Raw genomic sequence first — 22,349 nt, forward strand, 5'->3', positions numbered from 1 at the left:
TGTGTAGACCAAGGACTTTCCATGCGACAGAAAGCTCTAGACATAGATGGCAATTTCAGATAAGCCCACCTCACTGGCTCCAGGAGACTGAGCACATGGTTTCCCCTCAGTTTCCCCTGCTGTACATTTGAAGAAGCAGCCGCTGACGAGGGTCAGGTCTGAGAAGCAGCCCCTGACGAGGGTCAGGTCTGAGGATTAAATGAAATGAGTAATTCTACAGAGCCTGAACAAACAGGAGTTGGCGCTGCCAATGGCAGCGCTTGAAGTGTTGAAAGGAGTCCATTTCATCTGCCCAGCACTAGTGGCTAGGGTAGTGCGCCTGTCAGTTAGCAGGGGCTACCCAGTCCTTCTGTACAGCAAGCAAGAAATGGGAAACATAGCCAGGCAAATCTCTGAGTTCAAGGGCAGCCTGGTCTACAAAGCAAGTTCCAGGACAGGCAGGGCTACACTGAGAAACCCTGTCTCAAAAAAAGCAAAAGAGAAAGAGACGGGAAACATGCTGAGCATGGCGGTGGACATCCTTAATCACAGCACTTGGAAGACAGAGGACAGAGGCAGGTGGATCTCTAGAGACATCTTATCTCAGAGAGATGGGGGGGGAGGGGAAACATAACATGTTTAGGATCTAAGGTTAATTAATCAGAAAGGGGAAGTGGACCAAACAGAAAACAGCCAGCAGACCTCACCCAACCACAGCCCTAGTCCTACAACACTATAGATGGGGGTACCACCTCACACACCCCACCCTAGACACAGCATCGGTCATCAGAGATGCTGGGTCATCATCCCCAGAGACAGCACCAGCTGGGAATCCAAGATCATCAAGAGTTTGATTATCTGTCACTTGTGCCTCAGGCTAGCTTCCTGTCTATCTGTATCTAAGCTCCTTGCCATGGTCTCCTAGTGGGTAAGCTCAAGGCACAGGAGGAAGGGACATGCTTGGATGGCACCGTGCCATGAACAAAGTCTGGAAAATTCCCTGGAAAAAGTATGGCCAAACCAAACTGAAGCTAGACTACAGGTGACCATAGACAGCCCCCAGGGCCTCAGCGAGGGTTCTATCTGCATCTGATGCCCAGATCCGGGCAGGTGACCTGTGGGGAGAGAGCTCTCAGCCACCAGAGATGCGCAAGCAGAGACAGTAGAAGATTCTGCCCCAGATGGGTGAGCAGGACCAGTTCAGACTTGGGACCACACATGTCCAGCTCCACCACTGGCTGTAGCTTTCTGAGTCTCAGTTTCTTTCTATAAAATGAGCATTAAAAATGAGCCCGCCCGGGTTAATGGCACTCTGGAGCCAGAAACAGGTGGATCTCTGTGAATTCGAGACCAGTCTAGTCCACAGAGTGAGTTCCAGGACTGCTAGAGCTACATAGAGAGACCCTGTCTTTAAAAAGTTCCCTCCCAAAAAATGTAATTTTGGGGCTGGAGAGATGGCTCAGCAGTTCAGAGCACTTATTGCTCTTGCAGAGGACCCAGGTTCAATTCCCAAAACGATGGTTCACAATCATTTGCAGCTCCAGTTCCAGGTCCAATAAATGTCCTTCGGACCTTCTCAGATATCAAGCATAAACGCAGTGCACAGAGATGTAGAAGCAAAACACTCACACATAAAATAAATACTTTTTTTTTTTTTTAGGTTTTTCGAGACAGGCTTTCTCTGTGTAGCCCTGGCTGTCCTGGAACTCACTCTGTAGACCAGGCTGGCCTCGAACTCAGAAATCTGTCTGCCTCTACCTCCCAAGTGCTGGGATTAAAGGCGTGCGCCACCACCGGCCAGCAAAATAAATACTTCTAAAAAAGAAAAACTCTTCCAGGCAGGTGTGGTGGTGCACACCTTCATCCCAGCACTGGGGAGGCAGAGGCAAGCAGATCTCTGTGAGTTTAAGACCAATCTGATCTACCTAGTGAGTTACAGGACAGCCAGAGTTATGTAACAGAGAAACTTGTCTCAAATTTGTTTTTAATAATTTTAATAAAATGACCCACCTAAGCCGGGTGTAGCACTGGTATGGTTGTAATCTCAGCATCAGAAAGGTTGAGGCTGGAAAATTACAAATCCAAGGTCAGCCTGGGCTACATAACAAAAACCCTGTCTCAACAACAACAAAAGTTGCAAGGACCCAGTAAGATGTGCCAGGAGCACTTGGCACCCTGTCTGTCTGACAGGGAGAGCCCATAAGTGTCCATGCAGGTCTGATGGGAACCAAGAAATAGAAAGTTCCAGTTACTTCAGCCCCAACAGGAAAGGACTGAATGGACCAACGCCCCTACCATGAACCTGCTGGATGCCTATAACACCACTGTCCTTTTCTAAGACCACGCCTAGTTTCTTCCCAAGCTGCCTGGAAATGCCAGGCCCCTCCCTGCACATCCACCCATCACACACGCCTCCACACACTCATGGACTCACACACATGCACTTTCTCACAGGCTGCTGTTATCTACAGCTTTCAGACAGATCCCAAGGTCCTGAGAGCTGACAGGTGAGGACAAGAGGAGGAGGATGTTTTCTCCAGGCCAAGGAGGAAGAAGACACAGGGAACAAAGGAGACAGGAAGATGAACCAGCGCAACTCAGGTGCTTGCAGCTGAGCTGCTCAGCCCCAGGCTATCGTGTCAGGTACAAAGACCATATAGATAGAGGGCCATGTATGGTGGCTCGAAGCTGTAGTATCATCTACTCAGGAGGCTGAGGCAGGAGGATCATAAGTTCGAGGCTAGCCAGAGTCCCACATGCTTCAAAACAAAATGAATAAATAAAATAAGCCAAGTTGTATTGAGATTGGTCAGGCTTCTGTCCTGAATAGGGGGCTGGTAACAGTTAAGAACAGGGCCCTTTCTGCACCCCAGGTGGATGGATGGAACTTGGGATCAGTTTGATTAAGATTAAGTAATCCCTTGGGCCTGTCACTCTTGTGGGAAGGGATAGTCATTGTCCTCAGTACTTTGGGAGGGTCCAGGCCCTCCCAACAGGGTTTCTCTGTGTAGCCTTGGCTGTCCTGGAACTCACTCTGTAGACTAGGTTGGCCTTTGCCTCCTGAGTGTTGGGATTAAAGGTGCACCTCTATGTTTGGCTTTCTTTCCATGTTTATTGGACTTCGGGAATCAAACTCAGGTCACCAGGCTTTCAGAACAAACACCTTTAACTGCTAACTCATCTGAAGACATCTTTATCTGTCCTCTGACCACGTGAGGTCACACCAGACCTTCACAATGTCCTCTCCCAGAAACCCTAAGATACAGAAAGACAATTGGGTTTTCCCAAAAAGCTTAACTCAGCTCTTGGACAGCCCCTGCCCAGCCTCTGGGGCTAGATTAACTGAGGGCTTGACAGACAGTCCCAGCACTGCCTAAAAGGTAGGGCCCTGCCTTCACAGAGCCAGCCCTAGGTCACACATCAATGGTAGAAAAGATCACCACCTGGCATGCCAACTAAAGCTGTCATCTAAGCCCAGATCTCTGTTTCCTCTTCCTGATCCGTCACTGTCAAGAGCTCCTGAACCTGAAGAGCCTGGGAAACTGCAGCAGGTCAGATCTGCAACCAGTGTCACCCCAACACTGAAAGGCTGGGGTCCGCAGACACGCACCTGGGCAAGCACAGCAATCCACTTGCCTAGTCCTTCCCAGGGACACGTGATGGCACTTTGCAAAACAACTATCAAGTGCCCTGTACACAAAGCTGTGGCTGTGGCTGTGGCCAGCAAGAACACACAACCTACTGGAAGGTTTTCCTTTATCAGTACTTGGGACCTCTCCTCCTCCTCCATCTATCCTTCAGGTCCTATCTCAGAGGCCCTCCTCTAAAGCCTCAGGGGCTCAGACAGTGGAGACTCATTTTCCAGAGTAGCCAAGCACAGTAGACCTTGTGAAGCTCACGGTACAACAAGGAATAGTTAACCACCATGCCCACCTTCCAGACAGATAACACCAGACTCTTCCTCCCTCCTCCTCCTCCTCCTTTTCCCTAGGCCCCACCCTATATTTTCAACTCCCCTTTGGCTCCTGTCAGACTGGCATGACTCCGATTTTGGAGTCAGAGAGAGACCTGGAATTGTTCTCCAAGAAATATAACCAACAGGGTCACAGTATTCTTTTTAATTTGATATGTTTACTGCTTTAGAAAAAAAAAATCAGAAAAGGAGTAGGGAGATGGCTCAGCAGGTGAAATGCTTGCTGTGCACGCAAGATGACCCGAGTCCACCTGAGCTTGGATCTCTAGCGCCCAGGTAAATGCTGGGAGGGACCCAGGGGGCGGCAGGCAGGGAGCAGAGGCTCGCGCCTTTAATCCTGGGACTTGGGAGGCAGAGGCAGGCAGACCTCTGAGTTTAAAGCCAGCCTGGTCTACAGAGCTTTCCCTTCTTATGGCTAAATATTACACCGGCTACATGTTACACCACTGGATTATACCCACTGACACACGGTTTCACTTCCTTCTGTGTAGTCAGTATCCTGCAACACCATTTGGCTCCACACTAGGCTAGGGTTAAATCTCCTTGTAGAGTGGCTACATAGGTTTAACCCTATAGGGCTTATTCTCTTTCCTCTAAGCCTTGAGGGTGCATGTCCCACCAATCTCTTCATGTCACCACTTCCTGCCTGGCCTTTAGAAGGTCCCAAGGCTTTAGCCACAGCAACTTCAGCCTAGGGACACAAACTCCTAGCTCCCCCACCTCAGCACAGCGTGAAGCCAGCAACAGGACCCCTGTCACTACACCTCTCTAAGATAGGTAACAAGAAACAAAGTCACTAAGAGGGTAAAAATGCTTGTCTTAGGCTTGAACCCACTCAGGGGACCCCAGGCCATCAGGAAGCTGTTCCATCTGTGACAGGGAAGCAAATTACAGTAATTATCCCACAGGCCAGAAGCAAGCTTTCAAGGGAAGGTGGCAACTCTACAGCAATCAACTGGACACCACTTTGCACAGGCAGGACCTAGGGGTCTGGGCTTGGCAGCCACCAGCTCAGTGCCAAGTACACAGGGGTCTCAAACAGTGCTCAGGGTCTATCTTGTCCCTGCCTGTCACAGTAAAAGTTCAGCCAAATCCAGAGACAGGGGTCAGGAGCCCAGGAGGAGGAGCAGGCCATCCAAATCCGGAACAAGAACAGGGATCTGAAAGCCAGCGAGTCGTGTTAAGGGGAAAGAGGCAGAGGAAGGAAGCCCCATGTGGATGCATGCACCTTGTGCCTGTGGCCTCGAACACAACAGGCTCCTTCTAAGGGGAAAGAGAGAAAGGCTGGGTTCTCCTGGATCTGAAAGCACCAAATTCCTGACCTCCACCCTTGTCCACTCTTGTGCACCACAGATCCCAGGCCAAGGCCCCTATGCATCCAGGTTGGAGAGTAGCCTCTCTCTCTCTTCTCTCTCTCCCTCTCTCTCTCTCTCTTCCCTCCCTCCTTCCCTTCCTCCCTGTTTATATGCTTTTATTTTGTCTGCATGAATGTTCTGCCTGTGTGTACATATGTACACAGTTGTACAACCACAGAAGTCAGAAGAGAGCTCTGGCTCCCTTCAATCTGGAGTGAGGGATGATTGTGAGCCCCCTCATGGGGGCTGGGAATTGGACTTAGAACCTTTGCAAAAGCAACAAATGCACTTAACCACTGAACCATCTCTTGGGTCCCAAGTGGCATCTTTTTATTTCCACATATCTAGGTATTAAGCACGATGGTGTCTATCATCATAGGAGTACTGACTCCCAGACACACAAATTCACAACCTTTGCAACCATTAAGGATCAGTGACATCCTTTATAGCAAGGAAAACAGTTACTGACCTAAGGGTCATCACCAAAGCCACTGTCCACCCAGGGAACCCCAGGGGGAACCCAGAGGAGCCAACCCTCAGATGCTACAAATATGTTAGTAAGGATGGCTGCCAGGGCAGCCAAGAGCCCCAGTCCAAGCACCGGGGACTATAGAATGAGGCTGAGAGTCCTGTTGTGTCGGTTAGTATCTATAACATGACCCCAAGGTACAGAAGAGCCTAGAAGGGTCTAGAGAAGGTATTATGTATGTATGTATTATACATTATGGGTTGTATTATGGGGAAAAGAGGCCTAGATTGGAGGAAGGTACAGCCCAAGGCACCACATAGCTTTCAGTCCATCTATTGCTGACTGGCCTCTTGATACACAGAGCTAGCCTCTTAAAAGCTCTCCATGTGACTTAGAAGGAGGTGGGAAGGTGGCAGCGGCCCCTAATTGCACAGGAAGTCTGCTGGGCCCTGTATGGGTGGAGGGGACCAGGCCAGCAGGGCAGGACCTCAGGTCGCTAGTCTTGGATTCCACTTCGGTCTCCACAGGAAAACAGGAAAGCTGAGCAGCGCTGCTTGCAACAGCTGTGCCTGGGAGGGGGTTTGGCCTCCTAGGACTAGGGGAGTCCTGAGTCGGTAAGAAAATAACCCCTCTGCTCAGTGCAGAAGCCCCCACCTCAGGCCAAGAGTAACAGACCAGCCTTTGAGGCCCCAGCCGTGTCAGAGAGACACAAAGGGCCTGTTGTGTGTACACACTTGACCCACACCATCTTTCCATCTTGTCACCATGAGATGGGATCACCACCACTTTAAAGAAGGGGAAACAGAGGCCCAGAAACACAAGTAGACTTGGCCAAAGTCAGACAGTGATTGTCCTTAGCCTGGAGAGCTATATCCTATGGTCGTTCCCAGGGAGCTGGGACCAACTTCACACAAGGAAGGGCAATCTGTCCCCCCTCCCCTTTTCCTGGCAGCCTAAATACAGGGTGGGGGTGGGAGGAGGGTGGTACTTTGGCTATTTTTAACCAGATGCAGTTTTCTGTCTGAGTGGACAAGCCTGGGCTGTCCTCAGACACAGGCCCGTCTGTGAAGCCACACAGGGCCTGCCTTGCTTGCGGAGGACTTGTTTATTTACTTAATTTTCAAAATTATAACCTCTGCCGCCTGACCGGGCCCAGTCACCCTTCCTGGCTGCTTCTGGACTGGGCCACGACACAGAGGGCAGTCAGGCGCCCTGGTTCCAGCTCTGTGGCCTCTGAGATTGTGAGCGCCTCTGTTCCCTCTCAGAGCCTCCGTTCCTTCAGTGAAGAAATAAAGGACAAGACTGGCTAAATATTTCCTTCTGTTCTTCTTTCCTCCCTCCTTCCCCTTCTCCTTTCCTTTCCTTTCCTTCCTTCCCTTCCTTCCTTCCTTCCTTTCTCTCTTCTTTTCTTTCTTTCTTTCTCTCTTTCACAGGGTCTCCTATGTACCCCAGGCTGGCCTTGACCTCGTGACCCTCCTACCCTCCTGACATTTAGATCAGTTCGGTCTTCCCACTCAGAAGAGTCCAGGCCAGAGAAAAAAATCATCCAATACCCATCAGAAACTTTAAGGCCAAGGCAGGGGACTTCTGCTGACAGTCAACTGTGTGCAAATTTTCCTGAGTCCAGTAGAACATGGATCCCCAAACACCACTCTTCATTTCAAAGAACACACACACACATACACACATACACAGCTGGACGTGGTGGCTCCTACCTTCAATCCCAGCACTCAGGAGGCAAAGGCAGGAAGATCTCTATGATTTCAAGAACAGCCTGGTCTACATAGTGAGCTCCACAACAAGCTCAGATACATAGGACACTGTAAGTTTCAGGATTTGGAAAGTTGAGGCAGGCTGAGGCAGGAAGAACGCTGCAAGTTCAAGGCCAGCCTAGATTGCATGGTGACACTCAGTCTCAGAACAAAACCTCAATGTTAAGGATGTGCCTTAGTCGGTGGGATGCTTACACAGCATGCATGGAGTCCTGAGCACGGTCCCCAGCACCACAGGAAACGGGATGTGTGCCCATGCCTGTATTCCCAGCATGGGGAGGTAAAACACAAGATCAGGAGCTCAGAGCCATCTGGTTAGACTGTCATTGCATGCACATGCCACAAGCCAAGCACTCTATAGCGAATCCCTCAGCACCTGTAGATACCCCAGAGGCAAGAAACGGGGTCAGTGTTTCCACCTTACTGTCACCTGAGGCTCCAAGGAAAGTGCCATGACCAGAGCCACACAACTTTGTCCCTAGGATTAGCCTACTCCCACCCATCACAGACAGATACAAACCCTCCTGAACAGGGCTTACAGACTGTTCGACGCCATGCACTTAGAAAGGCATAAGCATGCACTGCCTGTCACATAAACCACACTGCTTGTTGGAATCCCCTTGGCCTGCACAAAAGTTCCACAAGATCAAGGCTATGTCACAGTCTCGTCCCCAGCACGTGGTTTACACTGGTCCACGACAGCTTTCTGAACAAGTTCTACCTCCCTCGGCAAGATCTTTGTGCAACTAACATCCACTGGGGCTATTCTGTGCTTTGACATCCCTGGGCTCTCAACATGGGCCTAGTGACCACTGCACAGGTAGGCAAAGAGAGGACGTGACACACCGATGGGGTATAAACGAGGAAAGACTTGACAAATGTCCCTTGGCACTCAGACTGTGTGGCCTGCTTCCTGGCCTGTAACCTACAGGGGGAAAAGGAAAGTGGGGTTCACACTGTACAAGCCACAATTTAATCTTACTCCTGGATGTGAGGTACCCGTTAGAGTGCCCTGCCCCCATCCTACACACAAATCCTAATCTCACCTTTCTTATTATGACCTCTTTCTCTCCCCAGGGTCTCTCTGTGTAGCCCTGGCTATCCTGGAACTCACTCTGTAGACCAGGCTGGCCTCTAACTCAGAGATCTACCTGCCTCTGCCTCCTGAGTGCTGGGATTAAAGGTGTGCACCACCACCACCCGGTTATTTTGTTTCTTTTTATATTTATTTTATGTGTCTGGGGAGGACAGGGACATACACACAGGTCAGAGGACAACCAGCAGCAATTGGTTCTTTCCTTCCAGTGTGTGGGTTGCAGGGATCAAAGTCAGATCACCAGACTTGGTGACAGGCTCCTTTACCTGCTGAGCTATCTCACTGGCCACCTGCCCCACACACTTCCCCTTGAGAGGAGGGACTTCCTGAGCCAGAGTCTATATATGGCAGCTGTAGCTGAGACCCCAGGAAACCCTGCCACAGCCTCCCTGGCCCTGTATGGGGACCCAGCAAGCCTGGGTAGGTACTCTGATGCCCACTTTTTATACTTGGAGCTGTCAGGGAACACAGTGAGCCTCCTGACATCAGAAGGACAGAAGCAGAGGCTAAGGGCCAAGGGGCGGTCATTCTCTATCCAACAATCTGCAGGATGTAAGCCCTGCCTGCAGAGGTTCCCTCAACCCAGCAGGGCCCACACTGGTACATATCAGGAAGTTCCTGTCTCTGTCACGGAGACCTTGGCCATGTCCCCTACAGGGACATGACTCTCTGACTGTATCCCACCTCCAGCCACCTTCCCCATCCATGATCAGCCCACCAGCACGCCTGGGTGTCACTTCCACCTGGAAATGACCCAAGCTTCCCCAGGTCTCTCAGGACAAGGCCCGTCTCCTCCAAGGCCAATGCTTATGGCTCCTTCCACCCCCCACTCCCCCAACCTCCCCTGTGAGAACACAGCCAGCCAGGAAGCTCCAGGCAATCAGCGACCACTGAGAATTATGGTTAGCCTGTCCCAGCACAGGAAGGGCCTTGTAACTGTTCTTTGCTTCCTTTTTAAAGCAAGCTCTCTACTACTGGTTTGAAACACTAGAACTTTTTTTTTTAATTGCATGAGAGTATTTGGGGGTGGAGACCCTCAAGAGTACTACAGCAGATGCTTAGAGGACAGCTCTGTGCCATTTGCTCAACCGTAGGTTCTAGGAGTGAACTCAGGAGCTAAGCTTGAACAGTGGGTGTGGCACCTGCTGGACCACTTACGGGTCCTCATAACTACCACTTTGCTGTTGCTTTGAGACAGGGTCTTATATAACCCAGGCTGGCATCCAACTGGTTATGGAGCCTAGGATGACTTTGAACTCCTGACCCTCTTTCTCCAGCCTCCTGAGTGCTGGGGTTACCGACATGCACCATGAAGCCCAGATGAAATTCCATAACTATTGAATAAAGGAAAGAATGACCAGCTGTGTCTAGGGCCAGTGCACATCACCTTTAAAAGGTCTCAGAGGCATGCACCCCTATTTCCACACAGTAAGCTATGTAGCCCTGCCTTTAAGGGCACCTTGAGACACCCAGAAAGGGTTTTCAAAGGCAGAGACTTCCCAAAAGAAGATATTAATCTTGAAATCACAAATGAGAACAATCAGAGAGGCTCAGCCACTGTCCAGGATCACACAGCAAATAGTCAACAGGACTGGGTTCAGATTCACAAATCTAATTCCAGACACACGGTGGTTTTATCCTCTGTGTCCCACCTCACAGCAGACACTGAGGGGACAACGCTGGGGACCACAGTCCTATCTTACAGCTCTGCACATACAGTCTGAATACCTCAGGCATCCCGAACCAAAGGCTGCTGGCATAACTCAGGCTGGGACACACATGCTTCCTGGAATACAAAGCTGCCATTCAGGAGGGGGCAGACAAATCAGCCATGTCTCCCAAGATGTCAAGCAAGCCCAGTAGAGAAACAGCCAAAAAACTGTCACTTGGGATGGACAAGCCCAGACGTCTTAAAAGCCCTTGCCATGTAAACATGGCAAAGTGTTCGATTCCCCAGACCCCACAAAAGCTGGAAGGAAAGAATCACCTCCCCAAGCTGTCCCCAGGTCTCCAGATGCGCACCATGGCACAGATGTGCCCCCCCCCATCCACACACATCCACAGCCAATTAAAAAAAAAATTAAAAGCTGGGTGTGGTGGCCCACGCCTTGATCCCAGCACTCAGGAGGCAGAGGCAGGAGGATCTCTGAGTTTGAGGCCAGCCTGGTCTACAGAGTGAGTTCCAGAACAGCCAGGGCTACACTAGAAAACTCTGTCTCGAAAAAAACAAACAAACAAACAAACAAAAATGTAAGCTATCTTTCAAGATGGGGACATAGCTCAGTTGGTGCTCATTAGAAAGTGTGTTCCACATAAACAGGGCGTGGTGTCCCACACCTGTAATGCCAGCACATGGTGGAGGTCATCCTTGGCTACACAGCAAGTTCGGGGCCAACCTGGGATATATGAGACCCTGTCTCTAAACAAACAAACAAACAAACAAACAAAGCAGCTGTCACTTGCTGTACTGTTACCACCCACCTACCGTACACCGCACTATCCAAAGGTTACATCCCGGGTCCTCCCAACTGCCCTGTAGTCCAACAATCGCCATCTTTACAAAGAGCCATGCTGCTCAAAGACAGATCAGTGTCCCCAGAGATCCAACTCTTACAGAGGCAGAGCCAAGACTTGGGCCTAAGCTACACAAAAAAATCTCCTCCCCCGGGCGCCCGCCCGCCCGCCCCAGGGGGCTCACGATGGGACTCCGGAATCAGCACATTTCCTAATGGAGCAGGGTCCCAGATGGGCAAAGCACCACAAGAGCAACACTTCCGGTTCTCCCAGTTTCACGGTTCAGCCTCCTCAGTGACTCAGGCCCTGAAACTCCAAGAGGGAGTGAGGCTTTGCTCCCCACTCAGGCTTCAGAAAGCCCTGCTTCCCCAGGCAGGGAAGTGGGTGGGGGTGGGGCCCGGGAAGGAAAAGGCAGCGCAGCAATCTGTAACCGCAGGATGATGCTTCTGCCACAGTGAGTGGTGAGTCAAGAGCTTGGGGGCGGCAGGGGGGCTGGGGGGGACGACGGCAGAGGGGTGATTGCTCAAAGGCAGACTGTGAGCCTCTGACTGAATAACGACTACGCGGTGGGATGTATCTGTGCAGTCTCTGACACCAGCTGCACTCATTCCCTCCACTCCCACGCCCCGCCCCTCACCCCTGTCCGGGTCTCTCTGGGGCCTTTCTTTCCCACACTGTGCCCCTGTCCATCACAGCTATGTAGTCACAGTAGGGCTTGGACCTAGTGGCTAAGGCCTTGCTCTCCCTGTGTCCTGACTGCTCTAGAGGTAGTTCTGTGAGATAATCCAAGTAGAGGATAGCATGGCACTGTTAGTAAATGCTCAATTAAAAGATTTGGTCTGGGTGCTGGAGGGATGGCTCAGTGGTTAAGAGCACTGACTGTTCTTCCAGAGGTCCTGAGTTCAATTCCCAGCAACTACACGATGGCTCACAACCATCTGTAATAGGATCTGATGCCCTCTTCTGGTGTGTCTGAAGACAGCAACAGTGTACTCTTATGCACAAAAACAAATCATTAAAAAAAAAAAATTAGTCTGGGCTGTAGCTCAGTCAGTGGAGCTTCTTGCCTAGAGCACATGTGAGGCCTGGGGTAGATTCCTGACTGAAATCCTCCTCAGCTACACACTGAGTTTGAGGCCAGCTGGATTACAGGAGACCCTCTTTTAAAAAAAAAAAAACAAAAAAACAAAAACAAAAAAACAAAAACAAAAACAAAACCCAAACCTATTTTAATATTCACAGTCTGAGAACTGCCCCTCCCTTCCCTATCACCCACCATTCTCAGACAGGAAATGGACCAGTCCCTGTGGGCAGCAGGCCAGGGGAGCAGTCCCTGTGTGGTCACGTGTCCCGGGGCCACACTACCAACTCATGGCAGTGGCTTCAAGTGGACTAGCATTAGTCCACTTGCATTGTTAGTGGACTAACAGATGCTCCAGGGTCCCGTGGGCTCCCAAGAGGGAACCTTCCTGGACAAATCCAGATGAATAAAAGCAGGCAGGGTAGAGGAAGGGTATGACTTCGAGGTGAGTCTGTCTTCAGCAGGAAAGCCAAACACAGCTGGGAAGGGCTCATACATAGCAGACTCTGTGTGCTCCAAAAGCCTACACAGCAGGAGCAACCCAAAGGCCAACTTTTGGAGGAAGCCTAAGAGATGTCTGTGTGTCCTCGCATGAAAGGACATGCAGCCCTTGGAAGAGATGTTTGTTGCAAATGGTTTAGAAAAAGAAGCAAGACACACAGTGTCACAATGCCAGCAGCCTATGACAATGAGCAGGGGCAGGCGGGTAAACTCCACAGAAGGGCAGCGTGGTCAGGCAGGGGTGGGGAGCAGCCAGTCTTGTCTTTCAGCTTCATTCCTTAGGCGGCAGGAGGCAGGGAGGGCGGGCTATGGCCCAGTTTGGGATTAGAAAGGTCTCTTTTGGCAGCCTGTGTGGGAAGGCCTGGAGGGTGAGGTAGGAGGCCCCCAGGAGGCCAGAGCACAGGCTAAGGGGTGGGAGAGAACCCAATAGAAGACTAGAGGTTGGGGGGAGGGGAGGGCAGGGTCAAAGCCAACAAAAGTACATTATGTAAGACTTAACACGAGACATAGCCCAGTCCCCAGACAGCTTTACCCCCAGAGGCTGACCCAAGCCTGGTCAAGCATCTGGCCTGCCTAGTCTCTTGGCAAAGCCCTAGGCAGCAAAGCAAAGAGAGGGTGACAGCGGAACACACCTCCTTCACTTCTGTGGAACACCCCCTTCACTCCTGTGGAACACACCCCCTTCACTCCTGTGAAACACCCCCTTCACTCCTGTGGAACACCCCCCTTCACTCCTGTGGAACACTCCCCTTCACTCCTGTGGAACACTCCCCTTCACTCCTGTGGAACACCCCCCTTTACTCCTGTGGAACACCCCCCTTCACTCCTGTGGAACACCCCCCTTCACTCCTGTGGAACACCCCCTTCACTCCTGTGGAACACCCCCCTTCACTCCTGTGGAACACTCCCCTTCACTCCTGTGGAACACCCCCCTTTACTCCTGTGGAACACCCCCGCCCCTTCACTCCTGCACCTGCAGCCACTTTTAGAAGGGGAGGGGTAAACGGGTGTGTGTGGGGGGTAAGATCAATTTTCAGGTATTATTTGCTTTTCTTGACAAATAAACATGATCCCTTTTCATACCCGGTTATCAGGAAGGTGATAACTTCAATAATGAAGTAGGTTTGGAGAGGCAGGTAATATGTGCAGCCTTCCAAAGGCTGTGAATGGATATTTCCCCCAAAGTTCTCCGTGAAGCCTCCAATACCAGCTCCTAGCACAAGATACATACAGGGAGGTTTGAGCAGCACAATGTATACTAGCCAGATGCCAGTAAAAAACCAAGCAGCCATTACCAGGAGTCTACACAAATAACATTGCCTCAGGCACAGAAAAGCACCTTCAGGCCCATTGAGGAGTGAACACTGGTTTTGAAGAGACAATCACACAAATGATTTCTGCTGGAGAGTGACGGCCGAGAAAGAAAGGCGGAAGATAGGTTTTTGCAGACCTCCTCTTCCCGAGGTGTGCAGGCAGTTTAGCCAGTGTTGCCTAGAGTTGAGGGGACTGGCGAAAGTGGGGTATGGTGGCTGCTGATGCCTCCGGGATTTATTTCAAGTGGACTGAAAACGCCCTCAGATGTACGGAGGTGGTTACACATCTCAGCCAATACACGGAAAATCCTTTTCTGTGGGTGGGCGTGGAACTGGGTCTCAGTAAAGCTGCTGTTTTTAAAAAAGAGTTAGCCAGGAGAAGGGAGAGCAGGGTGGGTGGGTGGAGCTGATCACAGGTGCTGGGGCAGTCTGTCCTCTGTGGGAGCATTCAAGTGCCTTTACTGAGGGGTGAGCCTCAGTGCCCCTTGGGGATATCCTGGAGAAAGGTGATTCCCCATCACAGCCAATGACAGCTCTCCCTCCCACTGGCAGCTCAGGCTCCAGGCCCTGCCCCTCACCTGTAGCATCTTGGTTTGGGGGTTCTAGCTGTTTGCATAAAATCCCTCAACGTGGTCAGAACCCATATGAGAGTCCTGTCCCCTATTTCATGGAAAGGATGGACTGGCACATCTCAGTCACTGATCTGTCTTCTAGCTCCTTCTACACGTCTCAGTCACCAGTTACTCAACCCACACCAGATAGCCCACATCCATCACACATAACCACCACAGCAGAAGGAGCCAGGAAGGAATCAAAGCTTCTAAGAACTCTGGTTGATGCTCACATCCGGGGAACTTGACACACTGTCTCCAGAGTCAGGACAAATCCAGGAGAAACCATACCAGCCTCTGCCCCACCCTTTGAACTCCAACACTAGAGGGAAGCCAATTACAGAAGCCCACGAACAATTTCAATAATCAGATATCTGCTGAGCGCTGCTGCCCAAGGCTGGGCACAACCTTTTCTATTTTAAGCCACTGGGTCCTCTCAGCAGTACCTAGCTACCCTGTAACTCCCATCTCACTTATAAGAAAACTGAGATCCAGTCCTCAGTAAATCGTGGGGCAGGAGGGTCTGGTGGCACAGGCCTGTAATCCCAGTTAGTCAGAAGTCCAAGACACAAACACATGAGCTCAGATCAAGTGCTGCCTGGGCTACAAACTGAGTTCAAGGCAACCTGGGCAATTTAGTAAAACTATCCTAAAAATAAGTAATACAAAAAGACTTGAGATGTCATAGCTCAGTGGTGGAGAGCTTTCAAAGAAGAGTGGGTGGGCTGGAGAGAGAGCTCAGTTGTTAAAAGCAGTTGTTCTTGCTGAGGACATGGGTTCGGTTCCCAGCACCCACATGGCAGCTCACTACCATCTATAACTCCAGCCACAGGGGATCTGATGTCCTTCCTCTTCTAACCAGGAACACATTCCATGCATAGACATACATGGGAGCAAAACATTCACACATATAAAATACAATTAATAAATGTAAAAGAGATGCTGACCCAAGGTCAGCGAGCTAACACTTTGCTCCAGTCAAGGTCCGTAGGCCCTTGTTGCTAGAAGGGTCTTCAGCTACCAGGTGCCACACCATTCATATCTGGGGAAACTGAGATCTAGTGAAAACAAGCAGCCCCTAGGTGATGCAGGCTCAATTGCTCTCAGGCCCCTTCCATACCAAATGCGCAGAAGCCACCCTGCTACCAGCATCTCCAGCACTGGGCTGGAACAAGCCTCTGCTTGCCAGAGGCTTTGAAATGACAGGATGAAAGATGCCGGGGCAGCATAACAGCACCCTGGGTAAGAGCACGCCTGACCTTTGCCAGGACTTGCAGGCTGGTATTCACCTGCTCACCTGCTAAGGGAGGGTGGAAGGCAGCTAGCCAAGCCTTAGCACCCTAACAGGCCTGGGAGCTTAGGGCCCTGTGGGAGGGGTGTTCTCACAGCTGACACTTTCACAGGGAGGGAGGACTCTGGAATTTTAATCATGTACCTGCTGGGTGAGGTGAGGGGACTGAATGGGCGGCTAGAGATGCCAAAGACACAACCCCATTTCCCTCCAACAGATTCCTAAGGAAGTTAATATTCTCTCTCCCTCTCCCTCTCCCTCCCCCCCCCCTCTCTGTTGGACTACCTTCCTGTAGCACCCACCCTGACACTTCAGGGGCCTCCCTCCCCAGGCGAGCCTGCCATGGGATCTAGGGCATCTAAAGAGGTTATTAATAGCACTTTCAAGTGTTTGGAGGAAAGGTGAGCAGGTTCTGAGTGGGCACAACCCTATTTTCCCCAGCCTGTATCCACAAAACAAACAGCGGAAGGGGCCACTTTACTGTCCCAGGCTCTGGCTCCACTCAGAGAATTGGCCAGGAGGGCAGGGGTGGGTTCTCAGCCTAAGACTTGGGAAGGTGGGAGATCTGGGTGTGGAGAAAGGAAAAAAACCCACTGAAGTAGGGCACACCCCACCCATGCTTGCATAGAGTCCTGAGAGGAGGCCCTGAATGGAGAGACTGTTACAGAACCCCAGGAGGTTGCCACCAACAGGGAAGGGACAGGAAGACTCCGCCCTGCTCTTCCTGAGCCCAGGCCTTGTCCTACAAGGAGGCCTTCCAGGACTTAACCCCTAGCTGTTCAGAGGTGAGAAATGGTCTAAGTCACCCCCTCCTGTGCCCAACTCCAGGCCTGGCCCAGTGACTGGATAGTCCTTCTCTGGCACCTTCTTTGTGCCCTGCTACAGTCCAGCCCTGGAAGCGGGGGAGAGTAAGGAATACCTGCCTTGCTCTAGGGTCCCTGATATCAAGGGAGATATAGCTAAGCACCCAACAGGACATCAAGATAATGTAGGGACCCCACACTTAATAAACAGGGAGACAAATGAAACCAAAGAAACTGTGTCCTCTTCATGTGCTCTGATGAACCCAACTGGCTGGCACGCCAGGTCTCAGTGCCTCCTAAGAAGCCCTGTACTAAGCTTGGCTCACTAAGCACTCAGCAGCCATCCCAAGAAGGCAACACCCACCCCTTTCAAAGACAACACCAAAGCTCTTGGACATTGCAACCGATTCAAGCAGGGCAGTGGTGGCCCAGGGCCTTAATCGCAGCACTTGGAAGGCAAAGGCAAGTAGATCTCTATGAGTTCAAAGCCAGCCAGGTCTACAGAGCTAGTTCCAGGAAAGCCAGAGCTACATCCTGAGACCCTAGCTCAGAAAACAAAAACCAAAGAGACTGGCTCAAGATCACACACTTGGGGAAAAAGCTGAAATTACATTCAGGACTGCCTGGCCTGACTTGCCTGTGGTCAGCCCAAGCTGAGTTTGGGGACAGCCTGAGATTCTCACCCCGTCCCCCACCCCAGTGAACCCAGGATCAAGCGCTTCTCCACAGACCTGGTAGCAACTCTCTCTTGCGAAGTGGCCACCATGCAGTGACAGGCTGAGATGAAGGCTGGCTGAAGGAAGGTACTGAGAGACTGGACTCTGGATCTGAGGGAGCCAGCTCTGGCCATAAACAGACCCCCTACGCTGTAGTGCTAGCACTCTGCCGAGTTAGAGCCAAAAGCCAGGGACCCGCCCCTTCAAGGGCACCCCATATCTCCTTAGCCCCACTCTCCACGTTCGGTCCCCGGCTCCCCAAGGGCCCATCCCCCTGTAAGCTTCAGCCACGTGTACCCGGACTGAGGCCAGGGCGAGGAGGGACAAGGCAGCTGACGGGGAGTCTGGAAGGTCTGACTGTGTGGGGCAGTCTGGAGTAGAGGTTAGGCTTGGAACGTTTCTGGGAAGGATGGGGGCGCGACCCCTCCACCACGCGATCTAGGCTGTAAGTGCGGAGTTTTGGCCGGGCTGAGCTCCAAGGGGAGCAAGTTCCAGTAGAGAAATGGGGTCCCAGGCTCCTCCAAGGGGGAAGGGAGCACACAGAAGGGTCTGGAAGGGCAGTCCAGACCGAGAAGGAACAAGTTCGGAGGAAGAGGACGGTCTGGCCGGCTCCCGACCCGACCCGGGCCTTGACTCTCGGGGACCCCCTCCCCACCCCCGCGCGGTCGGAGGCGTGGCCCGGGGTGCCCGGTGGAGCCCCTGGCCGGCCGGGCGCTGAGCGGTCCTCACCTGCGATGTGCTGGCGCCGCGCGTCATCCAGGTGTGTGGACAGTATGTCTCCCATGGCGAAGAGAAGCCGCGGCCGGATCCGCCCGCCGCTACTCAGACGGACGCCGCTGGCGCCATGGAGTCCGCAGGCCCCGCTCCCGCCGCCCCGCAGCCTCGCAGCCGCCTGGGCTCCTCTGCACTCCCACCGAGATCCCCGCCGCGTCCCTCCCGCCGGCCGCTGCTGCCTCTCTAGCCTGCACCCAGGCCCAGGAGCCCGCCCCGCCCCGCCAAGCCAGGCCACGCCCCTGTCTGAGCCACGCCCTCCTCCAGTCCAGGGCGGGAGGGGACCTCTAGACAGCGAGGAGACTTAGACAAAGAGAAGATCCCTAGAAGGGAGATCCGGGACAGACGCCCCTGATGTGCTCCAAATTCAGATAGCAGCGAAGAAAAGGCTGATGGGGGTATCGCAGAAAACGGAACGCCCTTGGTGCTGTAGCCTAAGCGTCTCCCCTCCCTTCCTCACACCGAGGACAATGTAGGGACTGCAACGGGACTCCTGGATGGACGTGCGGGAATTCAGCATTCCTCCAGCCCCTTTCCTCCTGCCTCCTACCCCCTGCCCCCAATCTCGCCCGTAGCTGCCTGCACTGGGGATGTCCCCTAGCCTTGGTCGGACCTGTCCTAGAAGGTGTGCCAGCCCATCTTGCACAGTAGATAGGGGTAGATGAGGAGAGGAAACGGACAAGCATGGGTCGCAGGACGGAGGGACATGGAGGGGAAGGGATGGGGCAGGGGCGAGGGGAACATAGTTGAAGCCCAAAGATATCAGGGCCCAGCTCTGGGAGGTCATTCCTCAGGCCCAGCCTGTGGGCGTTTCATTTGAAGGCGGCTTGCCTGACAGAGCAAAGCAGGAGGGCTCTTTACAGTTTGCAAAAGACTGCCTGGAATGAAAAGCCGGGACCTCGGACTTTGGGTACTTGGATAATAGGGCTGGGCATGGGTGGGTCACTAACAGAAAGTGTTTCGGTTTCTGGACCTCCCAAGCCGGTAGAGACCAATTGATGACTTGTAGGTCTGCCTGTGTGTGTGACCAGGGCTAGCTAGTTGCTACTTGCTTGCACCTCTTGGCTCACCACTATAATGCTCCAGCTGTTATTAGCCGCTCTCCCTGTAACCTTGACACCTGGCAGCAGGATTGTAACAGTTACCTATAACTAAGCACCTGTCTCTCAGGCCTGTCACCACCACAGAGGTGATGCAGGCTCTCAGTTATGCTTTCAGTCACCAGTCATTCAACCACTGTGGTGAACACTCATTTGCTAAGCCTTTCTGCAAGATGCTGTGCTTGAGGGTGAGTATGGTGGCACATGTAGTAGGGAGGACAAATTTGAGGCTGTGGAGCTGGTGAGATGGCTCAGTGGTGACAGCACTTACTGCTCTTGCAAGAGCATTCAGGTTCCGTTCCCGGCACCTACATCAGGCAGTTCACAAATGGCTATAACTCCAGCTCCAGGGTGTCTGACCACCACAGGCTGCTGTACTCACCTGGGGCCAATAAATTCATCCAGGAAAACACACATACATATAAACAAATAAAATAAATGATAAGACGTTAAGCAACCTAAGCAAGCTGCAAAGCAAGTTTGAGCCCATTCTAAGATACATAGGGCCGGGCAGTTGGTGGTTCACGCCTTTAATCCCAGCACTTGGGAGGCAGAGGCAGGCGGATTTCTGAGTTCAAGAGTTCGAGGCTAGCCTGGTCTAGAGTGAGTTCCAGGATAGCACAGCCAGGGCTACACAGAGAAACCCTGTCTCGAAAAAACAAAAAAAAAAAGATACACAGGAAGACCCTCTTTCAAAATACCACTGGCTAATCTGGACAACTAGTGGCGCACACCTTTAATTCCAGCGTTCAGGAGGCAGAGGCAGGTGGATTTCTGAGTTCGAGGCCAGCCTGCTCTACAGAGTGAGTTCCAGGACAGCCAGGGCTACACAGAGAAACCCTGTCTAGAAAACACGCACACAAACATGTACAGGTTCGTGTGCACACACACATACACATGTGCACACCGATACTAAGGACGAAAAGATGAGGAAGTCCAAGCTACCTATCCTCTGTGACCCTGGACAAGTGGCATTCCTTATTGCGTCTCAGTCTCCTCACCTGCCAAGTAAGAGTAATGATACTTTGTGGGGAGGCTAGGAAGAGAGAGTGCCTAGAATAGTCATGACTGACTTTCTCAATAAACAGAAATGGCATTCTGGTCCCTGCCCTCCAGAAGTCTGAGGGAGGGAACAGAACATTGTGTTATAAGGACAGTGATTTAAGCATAGTTCCAGAGCTACAAGTTGAAAAACAAGAATTGTGACAGCATGTAGCAAGGAAAGGCCACTCAGGGAGTGAGGCCCACACAGGCAAAGGGCAAGCCCGTGAAAAAACAGGGTGCGCTCAGAATCACCAGGAGGAACTGACAGGAGATTAGCAGGGATTTCTACTTTCCTTGTGCAGAGATGGCTCAGAGAAGGAAGGTGACTTTTGTTCAAGTCTCACAGTAGGGGTCTGAGGCCATCACAGCTGACCCTGAGTGTCAAGTTCTCTGAGCTGTCGGAAGCAGAAGATGCTATTAAGCTCATTTTCTCCTTCCCTCAGCCTCCACTACAGAAGCTAGAAAGGTCTGTTCTGCCTGGGGAAAGGACCAGAGTCAGCTGGGCCCACCACAGCCTAATCATCCCAGCCAGGCTACAGGCCTGGGCCAGGTGGAGGAAACTGACTAGTAGCCTGTCCCTAGCCTTCATGGTGCACCCAGGCCCAGAGCCTGGAGCACACAAACGTCCCAGAACACATGTCAGGTCCCTGGCACGAGGACCCTTTCCTCTTGGCTTAGAGCTCTGTTATTTGTCATTCAACTATCCTGAGCTCCCATGGCCTCAAAAGTGGGAAAATTCTACCAGGTGGCCGTGGTAGTGCTCGCCTTTAATCCCAGCACTCAAGAGGCAGAGGTGGGTGGATCTCTGGGAGTCTGAGGCCAGCCTGGTTTACAGAGTGACTTCTAGGACAGCCAAGGGTACACAATAGAGAGACCCTGACTCAAAAGCAACAACAAGCAAGTGAGCTTTTTGTGATTCACAGAGGATAGAAATGGATTGTCTTTCTAGGGGCTGAGAGGTACCAGCATATGCTTGCCTGAATTTAATGAAATGTGCATTCAAGAGAGATATATTTTGTTGCCCCCTCCCCAGATGCTAGAGAGCAAATCCAGGGCCTTGTACTTGCTAGGCAACCGCTCTACCACTGGGCAAAATCCCAACTCCCCAAACAGACGTTCTAGTTTAAGTCATTTGTACTGGGTTTGCTTGTGTGTGGTACTGGGAATTGACCCAAACACCTGAAACTGCTAAGTAACCACACCACTGGATTCCTGGCCCTCGGCCTTTAGAGACAAGCTCTTGATGTTTATCTGTATATCTCAAGTTGGCCTTGAACTTGTGGTATAGCCCAGGCTTGCCTCAAACACATGTGTGTGCGTGTGTGTTTGTGTGTATGTTGGGGGCGGGGGGTGTCACACATTGCCCAGACTGGCTTAGCATTCACTATGCCAGACCACAAACTTGAACCAGTCTTCCTGCCTTAGCCTCCTAAGTGCCCAGGTTACAGGTGACTTCTAGAATAGGTGGATAGAGACATGAGAAAGGGGTGTCAGTGGGAAAGGGCATGCAAAAGGTGTCCTCCCCTCTGGCCCTAGAGCCACAAGGATGTGTCGAGTCTTCCTGCAGAAGGGGAAGGAAGAAAGGGTGGGTGGGACTAGCCATGGAGCCTGAAGAATGCGGTTTGTTCTGAAAAGATTGTAAAGTTCTCTAGAGGCTCTTAGCTGTCCCCTGTGTGCTTCTCAGTCGGGGCAGTTATGGCCTTTGGGTGAGGCCAACTTGGTTTTTTTTTTTTCCCTAGGGAGGGAAGCTGAAGCCTTGCTTGTGATAAGCAAGCATTCCACCTGAGTGCCATCCCCTAGCCTGTCCCCTAGCCCATCCCTTTTTTATACAAAGAGAAAAAAAGAAAAGAATAGTCACTGACTGCATGGTGGATTCCAGGAAGCCACAGGAATGGACAGCAAAGGAGCCCAGGTCATCTTCCAGCTTTTTGCTTGCTTTTCATTAACTTTTATACTAAGT

At 51.8% G+C, this 22,349-nt stretch overlaps 1 protein-coding gene across 1 annotated transcript in view; it reads right to left on the reverse strand.

The window, feature by feature from the left end:
• Positions 1-18,461, reverse strand: part of Fam129b (family with sequence similarity 129 member B) — a 47,835-nt gene extending 29,374 nt beyond the window's left edge. The window contains exon 1 of the mRNA XM_028756891.1: positions 18,204-18,461. Within this exon, the coding sequence (XP_028612724.1) occupies positions 18,204-18,258 (55 nt within the window). The 5' untranslated portion in view covers positions 18,259-18,461. The remainder of the gene's footprint in view (positions 1-18,203) is intronic.
• Positions 18,462-22,349: the final 3,888 nt, after the last annotated feature.

This window comes from Grammomys surdaster, unplaced genomic scaffold, assembly GCF_004785775.1.
Source record: "Grammomys surdaster isolate TR1022 unplaced genomic scaffold, NIH_TR_1.0 126133, whole genome shotgun sequence".
Taxonomy (NCBI): domain Eukaryota; kingdom Metazoa; phylum Chordata; class Mammalia; order Rodentia; family Muridae; genus Grammomys; species Grammomys surdaster.